Source organism: Gymnodraco acuticeps, unplaced genomic scaffold (genome assembly GCF_902827175.1).
Source record: "Gymnodraco acuticeps unplaced genomic scaffold, fGymAcu1.1, whole genome shotgun sequence".
NCBI lineage: Eukaryota > Metazoa > Chordata > Actinopteri > Perciformes > Bathydraconidae > Gymnodraco > Gymnodraco acuticeps.
In genome coordinates, this window is record NW_022989908.1 from 243811 (window position 1) to 263736 (window position 19926).

The 19926-nt window shown below is 43.0% G+C and overlaps 1 protein-coding gene across 2 annotated transcripts in view; it reads left to right on the plus strand.

Annotated features, from left to right (window-relative positions):
• Nucleotides 1-3800: 3800 nt before the first annotated feature.
• Nucleotides 3801-19926, plus strand: part of LOC117540857 — a 52463-nt gene continuing 36337 nt past the window's right edge. Inside the window, exons 1-4 of one of the 2 annotated variants that reach the window (XR_004568224.1) lie at nt 3801-3919; nt 8213-8268; nt 12957-13316; nt 13788-14273. Coding sequence is in view for 1 of the 2 variants with exons in the window: in XM_034207748.1 (XP_034063639.1) it covers nt 3912-3919; nt 8213-8268 (64 nt within the window). In the remaining variant the exon portion in view is untranslated. Of the gene's footprint in view, nt 3920-8212; nt 8269-12956; nt 13317-13787; nt 14274-19926 lie in introns of those variants that run through there. The other variant, XM_034207748.1, reaches the window with a different exon arrangement.

Genomic DNA, 19926 nt, shown 5'->3' on the forward strand with positions numbered 1-19926 from the left:
CTTTGACTCAAGTTTACTTATCAATACTAAACCAAAATTAAATTGTACCTCCTTTGAAAGTCTCGTTTTTAGTCTTACGCATCCGACCTGGAAAACTTTGCAGCCAATCTTATTTGTTACAGTGTACCGTGCACCAGGTCCTTATTCAGAATTCTTATCTGAATTCTCTGAGTTTTTATCAACTTTGGTTCTTAAAACAGATAAAGTAATTATCGTAGTTGACTTTAATATTCATGTTGACGATGATAAAAATAGCCTTACTGTTGCATTTAACTCTATATTAGATTCTGTTGGTTTTTGTCAGAGTGTAAATAAACCAACCCACTGCTATAATCACACTCTCGACCTTGTTCTGACTTATGGTATTGAAATTGAGCAACTATTAGTCGAACCGCATAATCCTGCTTTATCCGACCATTTTTTAGTAACTTTTGAAGTACTGTTACGAGACTACAAAGCATTAGTCAAAAGCTCCTGCAGCAGAAACCTATCTGTTAGTGCTATAGCCAAATTTAAGGAAGAGATTCCACCAATACTTAACTCGATAGCATGTCTGCATGTAAGGGAGGAAACTTATACAAAATGTACACCACCCCAAATTGATCATGTTGTTGATCGTGCTACAGATGCGCTGCGAATAAAATTAGACTCTGTTGCTCCTTTGAAAAAGAAGAAAATAAAACAACATAGATTAGCTCCATGGCATAATGCCGAAACCCGTAAAATAAAGCAAAAGTCGAGACAACTTGAAAGGATATGGCGTTCCACTAAACTTGAAGAATCTCGTTTAATTTGGCATATTACTCTCAATGAATATAAGAAAGCACTGCGTAAAGCGAGAGCAGCCTACTACTCTTCATTAATAGATGAGAATAAGAATAATGCAAGATTTCTTTTCAGCACTGTAGCCAGGCTGACAGAGAGCCACAGCTCGATTGAGCCTTCTATTCCCATAGCACTCAGTAGTAATGATTTTATGTGCTTTTTTAATGATAAAATTGTTACTCTTAGAAACAAAATTAATGACCTCTTGCCTTTGACCAGTATAGTGTTATCAACAGCTCCCGGAAACGTAAGTTCTAATATTACACTAGATAGTAAACTAGAATGCTTTTCAGCCATAAACCTTGAACAATTAAATTCAATGATTCTCTCTTCTAAACCATCAACGTGTATGTTAGACCCAATTCCAACTAAGCTGTTGAAGGAAGTTTTTCCATTAATTAGCACTTATTTATTAAATATTATGAATATGTCTTTATTATCAGGCTATGTTCCACAATCATTCAAAGTAGCAGTGATAAAACCGCTTCTTAATAAGCACAACCTCGATCCAGAGGTTTTAGCCAATTATAGACCTATTTCCAATCTTCCGTTCCTCTCAAAAATTCTTGAGAAAGCGGTCGCAAAACAGTTGTGTGATTACTTAAAAAACAATGATTTATTTGAAGATTTTCAGTCTGGCTTTAGAACACATCATAGCACAGAGACAGCTCTGGTTAAAGTCACAAATGACATTCTAATAGCCTCAGACAAGGGACTTGTCTCTATTCTTGTTTTGCTCGATCTCAGTGCTGCATTTGATACTATCGACCATGATATCTTATTGCAAAGACTAGAGCACTTAGTTGGCATACAGGGAACTGCTTTAGACTGGTTTAGGTCCTATCTTTCTGAACGCTCTCAGTTTGTACGTGTCAATGATGAATCTTCCACGCAAACCAAAGTTAGCCATGGAGTGCCACAGGGCTCAGTGCTCGGACCTATTTTGTTCACATTATATATGCTTCCGTTAGGCAATATTATAAGGAATCATTCTGTACATTTTCATTGTTATGCGGATGATACTCAACTATATTTATCAATCAAGCCTGATGAAATTAATCATCTAAATAAAATTCAAGACTGCCTTAAGGACTTAAAAACGTGGATGACCTTAAACTTTTTGATGTTAAACACGACCAAAACTGAAGTTATTGTACTTGGCCCGAAGAATCTACGAAACAAATTATCTAAGGATATATTAACCATGGATGGCATTAATTTGGCCTCCAGTGAGACTGTAAGGAATCTTGGTGTTATATTTGATCAGGATTTATCCTTTAACGCCCACATAAAATCAATTTCAAGGACCGCCTACTTCCATCTACGTAACATTGCAAAAATCAGGCATATCTTGCCTCAAAACGATGCAGAGAAACTAGTCCATGCATTTGTTACTTCAAGGCTGGATTATTGTAACTCTTTATTATCAGGGTGTACCAAGAAGTCAGTCAAGTCGCTTCAGCTGATTCAAAATGCTGCAGCTCGTGTACTAACCAGAGTTAGGAAAAGGGACCACATTACTCCTGTTCTGGCTGCCTTACACTGGCTCCCTATAGAACACAGGATAGAATTTAAAATTCTTCTTCTCGCCTACAAAGCCCTTAATGGGCAGGCGCCATCTTACCTTAAAGAACTCATTATACCCTACTGTCCTACTAGGGCATTGCGTTCCAAGAATGCAGGGTTGTTGGTTGTTCCTAGAGTCTCTAAAAGTACAATGGGAGCCAGAGCCTTTTCTTATCAAGCTCCACATTTGTGGAATCAGCTTCCAGTTTGTGTTCGGGCGGCAGACACCCTATCCGTTTTTAAGAGTGCGCTTAAGACCTTCCTTTTTGATAAAGCTTATAGTTAGGGCTGATTAGATTCAGCCCCTAGTTTTGCTGATATAGGCTTAGTTTGTCGGGGGACATCTTACTTCTTCCTTCTCTCTGTCTATACCTGTGTACTCTCATGTTCCGATTAACCCAGCTTCCCCAAATGTCTTTCTTTTTGGTGTCTGTATATGCCGGGATCCGGAGTCATGGATGATCCTGCGCTCCTCTGTCCTGGATCTTGAGTCGTGGCTGTGGTCCTGGATCATAGGTCCTGGATGGATATCCTTGTGGATTCATCTTCCTATTATACACACATGCATTTCCAAACATTTGGACTACCTATGTTGCAAATGTATTATCTTTTCAATTTACACACGGCATCTATTGCACGTCTGTCCGTCCTGGGAGAGGGATCCCTCCTCTGTTGCTCTCCCTGAGGTTTCTCCCATTGTTCCCTTTAAACTGTGGGTTTTCTTCGGAAGTTTTTCCTTGTACGATGTGAGGGTCTAAGGACAGAGGGTCTAAGGACAGAGGGTCTAAGGACAGAGGGTCTAAGGACAGAGGGTGTCGTATTGTCATACTGATATTTTGTACAAACTGTAAAGTCCACTGAGACAAATGTAACATTTGTGATATTGGGCTATATAAATAAACATTGATTGATTGATTGATTGATCTAAGTTATCTCGTTAATAAATGTTTTTGTTGACTTTGAAACCGTAGCCTTTAATTCTTGGACATAGCAGTTTATCAAACTGATATATAAACGAGGGTCTTACAGTCCACTAGTCAGACAGAGAACAGCAGGTTTTTAATAAGGGACTCCAGCAGACAGACAGCTCTGAGGCCAATGAGATAGAAACATGACATCTAACAGTCACGTCAGTAAATGAGACTCCATACGTCCCCCATGTAACATCTGTAAAGTGTTATATCTATATCTATTTATTTCAGTCACGGTGAGTTTCATCATTTGGCTGTAAGGTCATTGATCCTTCTTCTTCTTCTTTAACTATACGTGTTGAACGTTATTTAAACCACTGGTTTACAGGGTTTCTGGGGACTTTACCTCCTCCCCTACAGCCTGAAGTATACGCCTATATGCAAAGTGAATGCTTCACATCTGGACAGGAAGTGTACATCAGACCACAGAAAACAGCAGGAACTTCCCCTTCTGGTTCTGCATCAAGACAGCCTCGTTGAAACACCAACTAGCTTCATCGGACATATTCACCATGATATGGCAGCTCTGTCAGCACTGAGGTCTCAAATATGTACAGGTAAGAGCACATGTTTCTACTTTATTAATTAAATGTCTCTTACTGCTGCTTCCTGTCGCTCTCCTGTTGAACCTCTTAGAGAGAACAGGCACCACATTAAACTAAATAAGAGAACGAGTTTGAAAGATATTGACTCAGAAACGTTGTTCAAACCCAAACTGTGCCTCTGTTTCACTCCTGAAAGAAAGAGAACGAGCTCTGTCTAATGTCTGAATCGCATGAGACACAATATATAAGTGAAAACATATTTAATTAACGCTTTGTTATACATTTAAATGCCAAAAAGGACTTTACACATCAAGGGTGACCTTTTCTGTTGGTGGATAAACAACTAGAAACTTGGATGAGTGCTTCGTGGGGAAGAGTTTTCAGCTTCTTGTGGTCGGCTCAAATTACCAAATCCTCCCACCGTGTACAGCTCTTTCCAAATCCCACGGTTGAATCTGCTTTTGCTGCAGTTTCTGTGAAACCAGTTAAATGGGCTGACGAGAGAGAGGCGCTCCAGAATTGACGTGGCAACTCACCCATGCAGTCTCACCGAGGCTGCTGTGACTTGTGATGTGAATCATCCGGCCGAAACTCCAAATAAATCATCAGTGTTTGACATCAAAGCTCCTGCTCTACCGTGTCTCTCTCCTGAGTCGGTGACTCCCACTGCATTGCTACACAGAAGTTTCCCTTACAGTCTACACAGAGTATGTGATCATAAGAAAAGTACATAAAAATACTACTTCATTTTCAGGTTATTCTCATACAACTATATTAATTGTCTATTTTAGTTAAACAGTTTACAGTTTGAAGAATAATATGCGCATTGAATATATTCATACAAATGTAAGTAACTTAAATATGGGATTAGTTTTGTATCATAAAGATAAAGCAACACTTTCTCAGAATAAAGCAAAACTGTGAGTTTAAAAGAAAAAAAAACTAAGTCAAGCAAAATAAAATTAATTTGAAAAATAAGTTGCAAATAAATCATTTTTGATTTACACGGACCACTATTGTTTCTACACGGACCACTATTGCGGTAAGCATGTTGTAACTTCCGGTTGTTGTTGTCATCTCCGGGTATCCCGTGTGCCTGTTCTGCTGCTGATAACTTATTATCTTAACTTAATCGATCGTTTTAAAACTCTTGATCACGGCAACTGCCTGACGTTGTAATCACACGTTACTACAGCTTAAGCTCTCACAACTCTCCTTCTCTTAGCGACTGTAACTCCACAGTTGCCTACACTCTTTTCGGGTTTGCTAACGGTAGCTACTTTAGCTTGATAGCTAGCCATGGCTCTTTCCCCACCCTCGGGTGCTATTTCCTGCTCTAACTGTCTCGTGTTTGGTTACTTCCCTACCTCCTTTACTGGTACCGGTACATGTGTTAAATGTAGTATAGTTGTTAGGTTGGAGGCGGGAATCATAGCCATAGAAGCCCGGCTCCGCATCTTAGAAAGTAACTCAGCTACAGTAAAGCCCATGTTAGCCGGTGCGGACCGGCAAAAGGTAGCTCCTATTAGCCGTCCCCCGGCAACTCCCGAGCAGCAGGGAGACTGGGTGACTGTTCAGAAGGGGCATAACGCGAAACCCGCAGGTCCCCACCAACCCGTTCACGTATCTAACAGATATTCCCCACTCAGCGAGACACCCGCTGAGAAGCCAACTCTGGTTATTGGTAGCTCTATCATGAGACACGTGAATTTAGAGACCGAAGCCTCCACAGTCACATGCATTCCGGGGGCCAGAGCGGGCGACGTTGAGGCGCATCTTAAACTGCTGGCTAAAAATAAACGTAAATACAGTAGGATTGTTATTCACGTCGGTGGTAATGATGTTCGTGTACGCCAATCAGAATGCACCAAACTTAATGTGGAGTCGGTGTGTAGTTATGCTAAAACAATGTCGGACACCGTAATCTTCTCTGGTCCCCTCCCCAATCTGATCAATGATGACATGTATAGCCGCATGTCATCATTTCAGCGCTGGTTGTCTTGGCACAAAGTTCACAGCCTCAATCCTGCTGTTCTCCTTGAACACATCCTGCAGCCACAAATATCGTTTGAGATTCTGACACAAACCTCCCAGGTGGGCGGGACTTTCAGGGGTGCGTCCCCATTGGCTCCTCAGCTTTTGAGTGACAGCCCACTACACCACAGATCATACAGTGCAACTCATGCAGCAAACTCCGGAGTCCACTCGGCCACGTTAGTGTCGGTGTCTCCTGGGGGGTTTTCATGGACATATCGGATTTATCTTATGGATTGCAGTGCATTATACTTGTGTTGTGTAGTTTATACTTTATTCCAACTTTAAATATTTTAATACCTGAACACACTGCTGCTGTTAAATAATTTCCCAATTTGGGATTGATAAAGTGTCTGTCTATTTATTTTATAGATTAAAAAAACACATCTATGTATTTTTAAGCTTAAGGTAATACACAATATAAACTGTATACTATTATTTTTTAAAGACATGTTACATTTCAAAAGCATATATTGCTATGTTTAGGACAAACAATTAAAGACTGCTTTAGAGCTGAAGCGTTCATACACAATGGATAAAACCGGTGTTGTTTCATTCTATATCCTGTGAGAAAATTATATACATTTAGCATAGGGCTGGGCGATTTGGCCTAAAAATAAAATCGCGATTTTTTCTAAACAAACCAGACCAAGGCAACATTTAAATACATATTTTATTTATTAACACAATACAAATAAATGAGATTACCAAGTAGTCTAGGCCTATGTGAACAAATCAGTTGTTCAAGAATAAAAATAATAAAATAAAAACAGCACCACGGCACTTGGCTGTCATTAATGTGCAAAGATTTTTTTTAAATCAAACTGGAAAAAAAATCTCTTTTAGGCCATCCCTGAAAAAACTTGATAAATAATGATAATGAAATGAATAATAAAAAAATACCCTCAAACATAGTGCGAGGTGGTTGCTATGCAACAACACTAACAGCTAGCGAACATATTAGACAGAGAGCGTTGATCCATTATTTGGCTATGTATTTACATTCATTTGTATGTTGCCGTTTATTGTGCAGCCACTGAAAACCTGTCCAGCATCAGTAGCATGGCTTACGTGGTTACTTGTATAGGTTGAGGTTGTTCTAGGCTGTTGCTTGGCGTGGTCAGAATATTGCTCCACTTTCTCCGGTCCCCGAGATTCGGCTTCCAGCAGCTCTGGAGAGAGCTTTCGCACCTGTGGCCACTAACGGTCATCATCTCTCTGCTTTGTTTCAAGACCCGCATCAGAAAGCTTTTGAATGGTGGTACTTCTCCAGTTGGTCTACCTGCTCTTCACGCATGTCGTCGTTTAGGTGCTTTTTTTTCTTCTGGAGATAGACACTCCTCCTCAATCCACTCCTCCATAGTAAGACCCCCCCGGAGGTCGAAGTTAATCTTAAATGTTTCCATCTTATGCTTTGTAAGTTTGTTTCGTAACGGAAGAAATGGAAATATATAAAACTGACAAGACAAATCAAGCAATCTGATTGGTCGATAGTGTTTTTGCGGACCTCTTTGATTACAGATTTGAAAACATTGTTGCTTGCTTTAAAAGTAGCTCAATTCATTATGTCAAACCTTGGAAAGTATCTAGATATCCCTGCCCTAAAGCCAAAGGAACTGCACACTGAATAGGCCTATGTTTTGCTGTTTGATGTCTATGTCTGGACCGCTGCGTAAAAAGGAGGGTTTCTGCCCCGTTACTTCTCCGCTGCTTTCTTGTTCCAGTTTTCAGCCCAACGGTATACTGTTTTACTCAGACGCGGAGGGATACTGACTTGTTGTGAAAAGTAACTTACAATTCTACCCGTGGTATACTATCAGTATATCACGGCTAAGAACCAATCAGATGTCTTGATTTGACTTGTCCGTTTTATATAATAACAATATTAACAATAGATTATTTGTATTATTATTGTTATTATTCAGAGAGATTCTGAAACTAAACTGAAGGGGTTCAGTTGGTCCTGTATTTCAGTCTGTGTTCTCTGATCTCAAAGCAGAAAGTATTTCCTGATTCAGTTCAGATTAAATATAATGTTGATATCTGGCGCCACCTAGTGTCAGACATGTGTTACTGTTCCTGGTGTCAGTCCTCTGTGCAATAAGTCATGTGGTAAATACAGACTGTATGTTTTCTGATGTGTGTGTGTGTGTGTGTGTGTGTGTGTGTGTGTGTGTGTGTGTGTGTGTGTGTGTGTGTGTGTGTGTGTGTGTGTGTGTGTGTGTGTGTGTGTGTGTGTGTGTGTGTGTGTGTGTGTGTGTCCTCTCACAGGGAGAAGATGATCTTCCTCATCCTGCTGCTCCTCTTCCTCACCCCCTGTGTCTCTGGTTAGTGTACTCCTTTATTTCCCACTTAGACACATTGAATATTATTGAAAAACCTTTTGTGTCTCGTTGTACCTTTTCCTAAAGAAGCATCTTAGAGCTCTTTGGTGTGGAACACTATTAGAGCAAGAAAAGAGGGTCAACACTGAGGAGGGGGATTCTGATTTATTTAGCTTTTTTAAATCAAAATGTCAAGAAGTGGAGCTTTCAGTATATTCTCTGACAAAAGTAGTTTATTCTTAAAAGTTCAATGTTTATTCTCAATAATTACACTTTTAAAGCGCTTAACTGTTTTTTCTGATACATGTTTCCTAATAACTGCCCTCAAATTGAAAGATTGATATTTTACTCAACATTTTGGCTTTTTCTTAACATGCTGAATAAAAAAGTTAAATAGTCCTTTTCTTCTTTATGTTCCCTCATACCCTAAAACTCTTCCTCACCTGAGGAGACCTCTGTCTCTGGTAAGCTTCAGTTAGTCTCTTTAAAGAGTCCCTCTGTGTCTCCTCCACAGGAACATAGCTGCAGTTTAAAGAGTCCCTCTGTGTCTCCTCCACAGGACTATAGTTGCAGTTTAAAGAGTCCCTCTGTGTCTCCTCCACAGAAACATAGCTGCAGTTTAAAGAGTCCCTATGTGTCTCCTCCACAGGAACATAGCTGCAGTTTAAAGAGTCCCTCTGTGTCTCCTCCACAGGAACATAGCTGCAGTTTAAAGAGTCCTTCTGTGTCTCCTCCACAGGAACATAGCTGCAGTTTAAAGAGTCCCTCTGTGTCTCATCCACTGGAACATAGCTGTAGTTTAAAGAGTCCCTCTGTGTCTCATCCACAGGAACATAGCTGCAGTTTAAAGAGTCCCTCTGTATCTCCTCCACAGAAACATAGCTGCAGTTTAAAGAGTCCCTATGTGTCTCCTCCACAGGAACATAGCTGCAGTTTAAAGAGTCCCTCTGTGTCTCCTCAACAGGAACATAGCTAGAGTTTAAAGAGTCCTTCTGTGTCTCCTCCACAGGAACATAGCTGCAGTTTAAAGAGTCCCTCTGTGTCTCATCCACTGGAACTTAGCTGTAGTTTAAAGAGTCCCTCTGTGTCTCATCCACAGGAACATAGCTGCAGTTTAAAGAGTCCCTCTGTGTCTCCTCCACAGGACTATAGTTGCAGTTTAAAGAGTCCCTCTGTGTCTCCTCCACAGAAACATAGCTGCAGTTTAAAGAGTCCCTATGTGTCTCCTCCACAGGAACATAGCTGCAGTTTAAAGAGTCCCTCTGTGTCTCCTCCACAGGAACATAGATGCAGTTTAAAGAGTCCCTCTGTGTCTCCTCCACAGGAACATAGCTGCAGTTTAAAGAGTCCCTCTGTGTCTCATCCACGGGAACATAGCTGCAGTTTAAAGAGTCCCTCTGTGTCTCATCCACAGGAACATAGCTGCAGTTTAAAGAGTCCTTCTGTGTCTCCTCCACAGGAACATAGCTGCAGTTTAAAGAGTCCCTCTGTGTCTCCTCCACAGAAACATAGCTGCAGTTTAAAGAGTCCCTATGTGTCTCCTCCACAGGAACATAACTGCAGTTTAAAGAGTCCCTCTGTGTTTCCTCCACAGGAACATAGCTGCAGTTTAAAGAGTCCCTCTGTGTCTCCTCCACAGGAACATAGCTGCAGTTTAAAGAGTCCCTCTGTGTCTGAAACACAGGAACATAGCTGCAGTTTAAAGAGTCCCTCTGTGTCTCATCCACGGAAACATAGCTGCAGTTTAAAGAGTCCCTATGTGTCTCCTCCACAGGAACATAGCTGCAGTTTAAAGAGTCCCTCTGTGTTTCCTCCACAGGAACATAGCTGCAGTTTAAAGAGTCCCTCTGTGTCTCCTCCACAGGAACATAGCTGCAGTTTAAAGAGTCCCTCTGTGTCTCATCAACAGGAACATAGCTGCAGTTTAAAGAGTCCCTCTGTGTCTCATCCACAGGAACATAGCTGCAGTTTAAAGAGTCTCTCTGTGTCTCCTCCACAGGACTATAGCTGCAGTTTAAAGAGTCCCTCTGTGTCTCCTCCACAGGAACATAGCTGCAGTTTAAAGAGTCCCTCTGTGTCTCCTCCACAGGAACATAGCTGCAGTTTAAAGAGTCCCTCTGTGTCTCATCCACGGGAACATAGCTGCAGTTTAAAGAGTCCCTCTGTGTCTCATCCACAGGAACATAGCTGCAGTTTAAAGAGTCCCTCTGTGTCTCCTCCACATGAATGTAGCTGCAGTTTAAAGAGTCCCTCTGTGTCTCCTCCACATGAACATAGCTGCAGTTTAAAGAGTCCCTCTGTATCTCCTCCACAGGAACATAGCTGCAGTTTAAAGAGTCCCTCTGTGTCTCCCCCACAGGAACATAGCTGCAGTTTAAAGTGTCCCTCTGTGTCTCCTCCACATGAACATAGCTGCAGTTTAAAGAGTCCCTCTGTGTCTCCTCCACGGGAACATAGCTGCAGTTTAAAGAGTCCCTCTGTGTCTCCCCCACAGGAACATAGCTGCAGTTTAAAGAGTCCCTCTGTGTCTCCTCCACATGAAAATAGCTGCAGTTTAAAGAGTCCCTCTGTGTCTCCTCCACAGGAACATATCGTTTAAAGAGTCCCTCTGTGTCTCCTCCACAGAAACATATAGTTTAAAGAGTCCCTCTGTGTCTCCTCCACAGGAACATAGATGCAGTTTAAAGAGTCCCTCTGTGTCTCCTCCACAAGAACATAGCTGCAGTTTAAAGAGTCCCTCTGTGTCTCCTCCACAGGAACATAGCTGCAGTTTAAAGAGTCCCCCTGTGTCTCCTCCACAGGAACACAGCTGCAGTTTAAAGAGTTCCTCTGTGTCTCCTCCACAGGAACACAGCTGCAGTTTAAAGAATCCCTCTGTGTCTCCTCCACATTAACACATCTGCAGTTTAAAGAGTCCCTCTGTGTCTCCTCCACATTAAGATAGCTGCAGTTTAAAGAGTCCCTCTGTGTCTCCTCCACAGGAACATAGCTGCAGTTTAAAGAGTCCCCCTGTGTCTCCTCCACAGGAACATAGCTGCAGTTTAAATAGTCCCTCTGTGTCTCCCCCACAGGAACATATCTGCAGTTTAAAGAGTCCCTCTGTATCTCCTCCACAGGAACATAGCTGCAGTTTAAAGAATCCCTCTGTGTCTCCCCCACAGGAACATAGCTGCAGTTTAAAGAGTCCCTCTGTGTCTCCTCCACATGAACATAGCTGCAGTTTAAAAAGTCCCTCTGTGTCTCCTCCACAGGAACATAGCTGTAGTTTAAAGAGTCCCTCTGTGTCTCCCCCACAGGAACATAGCTGCAGTTTAAAGAGTCCCTCTGTGTCTCCCCCACAGGAACATAGCTGCAGTTTAAAGAGTCCCTCTGTGTCTCCTCCACAGGAACATAGCTGCAGTTTAAAGAGTCCCTCTGTGTCTCCTCCACAGGAACATAGCTGCAGTTTAAAGAGTCCCTCTGTGTCTCATCCACGGGAACATAGCTGCAGTTTAAAGAGTCCCTCTGTGTCTCCCCCACAGGAACATAGCTGCAGTTTAAAGAGTCCCTCTGTATCTCCTCCACAGGAACATAGTTGCAGTTTAAAGAGTCCCTCTGTGTTTCCCCAACAGGAACATAGCTGCAATTTAAAGAGTCCCTCTGTGTCTCCTCCAAAGGAACATAGCTTTAGTTTAAAGAGTCCCTCTGTGTCTCCCCCACAGGAACATAGCTGCAGTTTAAAGAGTCCCTCTGTGTCTCCTCCACATGAACATAGCTGCAGTTTAAAGAGTCCCTCTGTGTCTCCTCAACAGGAACATAGCTACAGTTTAAAGAGTCCCTCTGTGTCTCCTCCACATGAACATAGCTGCAGTTTAAAGAGTCCCTCTGTGTCTCCCCCACAGGAACATAGCTGCAGTTTAAAGAGTCCCTCTGTGTCTCCTCCACATTAACATAGCTGCAGTTTAAATAGTCCCTCTGTGTCTCCTCCACAGGAACATAGCTGCAGTTTAAAGAGTCCCTCTGTGTCTCCTCCACAGGAACATAGCTGCAGTTTAAATAGTTCCTCTGTGTCTCCCCCACAGGAACATATCTGCAGTTTAAAGAGTCCCTCTGTATCTCCTCCACAGGAACATAGCTGCAGTTTAAAGAGTCCCTCTGTGTCTCCCCCACAGGAACATAGCTGCAGTTTAAAGAGTCCCTCTGTGTCTCCTCCACATGAACATAGCTGCAGTTTAAAGAGTACCTCTTTGTCTCCTCCACAGGAACATAGCTGCAGTTTAAAGAGTCCCTCTGAGTCTCCTCCACATGAACATAGCTGCAGTTTAAAGAGTCCCTCTGTGTCCCCTCCACAGACACATAGCTGCAGTTTAAAGAGTCCCTCTGTGTCTCCTCCACAGGAACATAGCTGCAGTTTAAAGAGTCCCTCTGTGTATCCTCCACAGGAACATAGCTGCAGTTTAAAGAGTCCCTCTGTGTCTCCTCCACAGCAACATAGCTGCAGTTCTAAGAGTCCCTCTGTGTATCCTCCACAGGAACATAGCTGCAGTTTAAAGAGTCCCTCTGTGTCTCCTCCACAGCAACATAGCTGCAGTTCTAAGAGTCCCTCTGTCTCTCCTCCACAGGAACATAGCTGCAGTTTAAAGAGTCCCTCTGTGTCTCCTCCACAGGAACATAGCTGCAGTTTAAAGAGTCCCTCTGTGTTTCCTCCACAGGAACATTTTTAGTGAATGTGACTCAGAGTTCCTATCAGGCAGAGGGGAACCAGGACATCACCCTGGAGTGGACCTTCAGCTCCAGAACAGACACTAACTTCAGATCAATTTCTATCTACCGTGAGATGTCTACTGAGAGCAGACCCTACGTCCTGTTTCATCTACACAAAGGTGATTAACTCCCAGAGTCTCAGGATCCACAGTTTGCAGGACGAGTCCAGTGGGACAAAGACGTCCTCCCAGAAGGACGCCTCACACTTCATGTCTCCAGACTCAGGACCAGTGACTCTGGGTTTTATGTGTGTGCCATACGCACACCTGATGGGAGTAACTCTAGGAGATGCTGGCTCAACGTCACTGGTGAGTAAACTCAGAAGAAGTGCTGTATTTACTGTCCATCTTTTTTCATATCATTTAATCGTTTATTTGAAGAAGCACATTGATGAACATTTAAAACAAATAATGCTTTAAAAACGTAAATATGCCGGATTTTAGCTTTGAGCTAGTTTCCATCCGTAGTCCCTCACATACAACATTAAAGAACATGATATTTATATACATAGCAAAATAAATAAATGATATGCAGAAAGAGCATGAGCAGCATATAAGCATTTACCACAAGGCAGTACAATGTAGCATCTCCGACATATAAAGTGCAGGAGAAGATCAAATAACTACATCAAGTGCTTCACCTTTTTAATGTGCCGATTCTAGTAGATCTATTCAAATGGTAAATAAAGATGCAAGGTCATTGCAACCTCTGATGCAGAAAAGTATTATATAAACTCTTTATTTTCACTGAAAATAAGTTTTCTCCCTGCCAACATGCAGCCATGACGATGGAAGTGACCATTCTTGAGACTTCTGAAGGCTCCTTTATATGTGAGACTGAAGCAAATCCACCTGCAAACTTCGCCTGGAGCAGAAACGACCTCCTGTGGCCGCAGTCTGCTGTCAGAGAGGGTGCAGTGCTACGGTTCAAGGACATGACCTCTGACCTTAATGGCCTCTACGAGTGTGAAGCATCCAACCAACATGGAAGTAAACAACAACAGCACTACAGTATGTGTATGTGGCTTCAGGAAACGGCACTATTTGTTGGGTCTTATTCAGCCTTTTGTTCATCCCGAGTGTCGCTGCTGTGGCTGCAGCAGGGTACCTTTATAAATCTGGAAGGATTCAATGGAGAGGCAGTCGGTCCCAACAAATTCACCTCCACCTGAAGAGGGGCGAGTTTTACAAGAATCACATCTGTTGGTGATATCCACCTTTTGCCCTTTGTTAACTCATCAAAAAAATAAATGACTTAAAAACAAATAAATAATATAAAGATGTAAAGCAACACTCTGGTAGTATACATGTGCTGCAAAATGAAAATAAATAGCAAAACAGTGTTTTTATGTCCTGCCTCTGAGAGTGCAGGGGAAAATGTAAACAAGAAGCACACTGTTCAGGGTGTGCGCTGTAGGTGTAAGAAGAAAATAAGATGATATTGTTTTAAGAATACATTTGAAATTGTATTGCTGTTATGTTAAGATATCTTTGTGAACTTCTATAAACCCTATGCCCCGTCCTGCGCCCCGAGACCCTCAGAGGCATCATTGCTGGTCGTAAACAACCTGTCTGAGGAGATCAGGGTTGCAAAATATGTCTGCTCAATTAGGTCAATGTTCTATTATTTGTTTCATTTATTCTTAATCTATGCATTGTATGGTAATAATGAATAAAAACGTAATGTATTGAACACATTCCGAAACAAAGCAGATAAGACAGAACTAGACTCCGACATAATACTAATTGTTGTTGAAACCTTTTGCGCTGTTGCTGCAAAATGGAAACTTTGTTGATTATCTATTCCAACTGGCCACTGGAATCAGATAATTAATATAAGTTGAAGTTCAATTACAGTTTTAAATATAGTTTAACATTCTTTATTAAACTGTTAAGCCCGAGAGACCCCGGTACCGGGGCCCTCCCGCAACATCTTGCAGGAAACAGTGTCTGAGGGCATGTTCATTTAATAAACTATGAATGTTTTATATCCATGTACAGTAACGGGAAGAAACTCATCTAACTGATCATTTTCATTTTCCAAATAAAAAACACAATGCTAACGCAGAACTTCACGAATTTTAGCACAGACATTCCTCATGGAATTGCGGACATATTTGTATATACATTCCATTAGCCCCGCCCCCCAAAAAGTTGGCCAATTTGAAAAATGTGCGTTTTTTATGCATTTTAAGCACATTCGTGCGAACTCCTCCTAGGGGAATGATCGGAAAAATTCCAATCCAGGACACGTTCAGCCCCTATCCAATATGATACTTAATTGAGAAGAACATTTTTGATAGCTCAATCATGGAGGTCGTAAGCTAACAGCGAATACACCATTTTTGACGATTTACATGTCGCAAATTACTCCAAACTACTCGAATATAGTTAATCCGATATTTACGAAACGCTGTATACATATTTCTATTATGATTGCACACATATTTCAAATTGCCTTCCATTAGCCCCGCCCCCCAGAAAGTCGGCCATTTTGAAAAATGTGCGGTTTTCAGCCATTTTACGCACGTTCTTACGAACTCCTCCTAGGGGAATTATTGTAAAAATTCCAATCCAGGACAAGTTCAGCCCATTTCCAATGTGATGCTAAATTGTGAAGGAATAGTCAATCGCTCAAACAAGGACTTCGTAAGCTAACGGAGAACTTTCCATTTTTGACGATTTACATGTCACAAATTACTCCAAATTACTCCAAACTACTCGCGTATACTTTTTCCAATATTCACGAAACGCTGTATACATATTGCTATTATGATTGCACACATATTTCAAATTGCCTTCCATTAGCCCCGCCCCCCAGGAAGTCGGCCATTTAGAAAAATGTGCGTTTTTCATGCATTTTAAGCACATTCTTGCAAACTGCTCCTAGGGGAATGATCGGAAAAATTCAAATCCAGCACAAGTTCAGCCCCTATCCAATATGATGCTAAATTGAGAAGAACATTTTTTATAGCTCAATCGTGGAGGTCGTAAGCTAACAGCGAATACACCATTTATTACGATTTACATGTCACAAATTACTCCAAATGACTCCAAACTACTCGCGTCTACTTTTTCCAATATTCACGAAACGCTGTATACATATTGCTATTATGATTGCACACATATTTCAAATTGCCTTCCATTAGCCCCGCCCACCAGAAAGTCGGCCATTTAGAAAAATGTGCGGTTTTCAGCCATTTTACGCACGTTCTTGCAAACTCCTCCTAGGGGAATGATCGGAAAAATTCCAATGCAGGACAGGTTTAGCCCCTATCCAATATGATACTTAATTGAGGAGCACATTTTTGAAAAATTACTCGTGAAGGTCGTAAGCTAACAGCGAATACACCATTTTTGACGATTTACATGGCGCAGATTGCTCCAAACTGTTCGCATATAGTTATTCCGATATTCACGAAACGCTGTATACATATTGCTGTTATGATTGCACATATATTTCAAATTGCCTTCCATTAGCCCCGCCCCCCAGGAAGTCGGCCATTTAGAAAAATGTGCGTTTTTCATGCTTTTTAAGCACATTCTTGCAAACTCCTCCTAGGGGAATGATCGGAAAAATTCCAATCCAGGACAACTTCAGCGCATATCCAATGTCATGCTACATTGAGAAGGAATAGTCCTTCGCTCAAACGGGGAGCTCGTAGGCTAACGGAGAATGTACCATTTTTGACCAATTATATGTCAGATAAGCTACTGAGACCTGCCTGTCTGCCTGGCACATCAACTCTCACACACACACACACACACACACACACACACACACACACACACACACACACACACACACACACACACACACACACACACACACACACACACACACACACACACACACACACACACACACACACACACACACACACACACACACACCTACTGTTAGTCCAACAACGCCCTTTGCTGGCGGCATATTCATTACAAAAGACACTCGCTAACCCTAACCCTAACCCTAACATCACATCACTTCCCACCAGAACTCCATTTACTCACGAAACAATATTTTAGACTCCTCCAAGCCATCCACCACTCACAAATAATCAACTACACCTTCACCAACAATACTTTTCCACAGGGGATGATGAAAAAGGTACACGGCTTAACAGCATTCATCAAACCCGCTTCACCCAACAGTATAACATTTGACAAAGTACAACAGAACACCAACACCTGGATGCACAATAACATGACAATACTCAGACACCATTATGACCAGGTTATTGCTGTGGAACTAGCTCACCTCCCTCCCTTTAACCAGGCTGCCTTTGACAGGTCTGCCCAGTGGGGTCGGGCTAGGTATGCCCGCAGACTCAGGCCCTCCTCCCTATCCACCTTGAGGGACCTCCTAACCAGGGGGCTCCCAACTGAGGAGGGCCCCACGGCACCCTTGTTTGCCCCCTCTGACTTTCCTCCTCTTCTTCCTCCTCTTCATCCACCAGCAGCCAATCTGCCCCTCCACACTCATCACTCTGCTCACCCCCCTCCCCATCCTCATCCCTCTTCTCCCTGCTCTCCTCCCCCCCCTCCTCCCCCTTCTGCTCCAGTTCCTATTCCCTCAACTCACCTTTCTAACCCCTACCCTGCCCCTAATCCTAAACCTAAGGTCTCCCTTCCCTCGCCTAATCCTAATCTCGCCCGAGGCCCTAAACCCAACCTCACCCCAAGCCCTAAACCCAACCTCACCCCAAGCCCTAAACCCAACCTCTCTGTCCCTCCTGCCTCATCTCCCTCTGACTCTCACCCTCACCTCCCCCTTCCTCCTCCCCCCATTTCCTCACTCCCAACCTGGCCCAAATACAAACCTCCCACTAACCCCCCTTCTAAACTGACTCCTCACCCCTCTTCCTTCCCTACCTCTCTTTCTACTTCCTCAGGCCTCTGTGCGTCGGGGGGGAGGGCTGTGGCGGGGGGCCTGGGGGCGCTTCCTCGGCCCCTGCCTCAGCGCATTCTTGGAGGCCGGGTGCGGGTGGAGGTCCATCCGCTCCCTCGGACCGTGCTCGACCGTCTGGGGGCCGATGGGACTGGGTTCTTGACCTGGCCCCCACTCTCTCCTTCCTCCCCTCCCTCCGTGCCACCCTCCCCACAGAGAGTAGATACCCCCTTAATACAGACACCTACCTCCCCCTCCCATCTCATTTCCATTTCTTCACCTCCCTCTCCACCCTCCATATAGATACACAGTAATGTCGCTCTCCCCTGCAGTAACACTATCTCCTCTTTTTCACCTCCAGTTCTACACAACAACCAGCAGAGGGAGCCAGAGCTGTTTGCTGTGGAGCCCCTGGAAAGCATACCGAGCCCTGAGGTGGATGAAAACATAACATCAGTGATGATGAAAGGCCCACTGAGAGTCAGTCTGACTTCAAGCCTAACATCTGAGACATCCACCTCCCATTCCACAGGGGTCTCTGCAGCGGCAACTGGTTCCCCCACACGCCCAGAACCGTACACACATCCCAGAACTTTTAAGAAGCTTCAGGTATGGTCGTTGGAGTCGCTGAAGAGGACCCTTATTGTCGGGGACTCCAATCTCTCCCGCATCCCCCCCTTTACAGACCCCCACCTTCAGATAGATAGCTTTCCGGATGCTAAATTCCATCACATAACTTCGATTCTCAATAAACTAACCCTAACCCTAACACCTCACAAGTTATAATATCAGTAGGACTCAATAATGGACTCTCAGACACTGCACTCTCATCTTCGATTAAACAACTGCACGCCATGTGGAAACAGAGTACTCTCTGCTTTCCAAACGCCACCATTTACATCCCCATCATAAACTTTTCCAACAGTCTGACCATCCACCAGCAGACTGCACTCACCACACTCAACAACACCATAGCTTCCAAATACAACTTCATACCGGAAATAAACCTACTACTCTTCCATGTCACTTCACGCGACAACATACACTGGACCCTGCAGACGGCCGAGATGTTACTCAGGTACTGGAAACAGCATTTAAACTACTGAACGGGGATCATAATTGCATTACAACTCCCCACCGCTTAAATATAACCAACCTCTCTGCCGTGTTCTCCCCCACGGCCGTACAGCTGGAGCTACTGGAAAAAAGTTTATCATTCATTCCAACACCCAAACTCCCCACCCGACCGGAGATCAGGGCGGACCTCCACGCCTTCCACAGGCGGATTAAGTTCATGGACCACTTCCTGGGGAGCCGGGGGCGGGAACCTGTTCTGTTCACCGGACCGTCTACCTGGGAACCACACACGGCAACATCAACACATGAAATAACACAACTAATTAATAAAAAGCTACTAGCACTCACACATTGGCGCCCCCTTCCACATAGTACACACAACATTAGCCAGGAACAATTACAAATTATTAAAACATTAGGTAACAGCCAACACATAGTCATCAAACCTGCAGATAAGGGAGGCCAAATAGTCATACAAGATAGGGACAATTATTACATTACATTACATTGCATTTAGCTGATGCTTTTATCCAAAGCGACTTACAATAAGTACATTCGACCAGGAAGACACAGCCTTGAAGAAAACAGAATCATAAAGTACATCAGGTTTCATAGAGCCAAACATTTCAAGTGCTACTCAACTGGCTTTAGATAAGCCAGTCCTTTATTAGTATAAAAGTGCTTCGTTAATAGTTCTATTATATATTGGAAGCACACAGGGGCGGATCTAGACAAATATTCATGGGGTGGCAAGAGGGTGGCAGGAGATTTTGAGGGGTGGCATCCCGACAGAAGTATATGCTGATTGAAATCGCAATCATATCAATCAATTAGGGATGTAACGGTACACGTACCCGTACACGTGTGTACCGAACGAATATAGCGTTAAACGTAAAAAATTGAGAACAACTTTCTGGAAGTAATCTCAGGTATATATCATAGAGCGACCAAGTC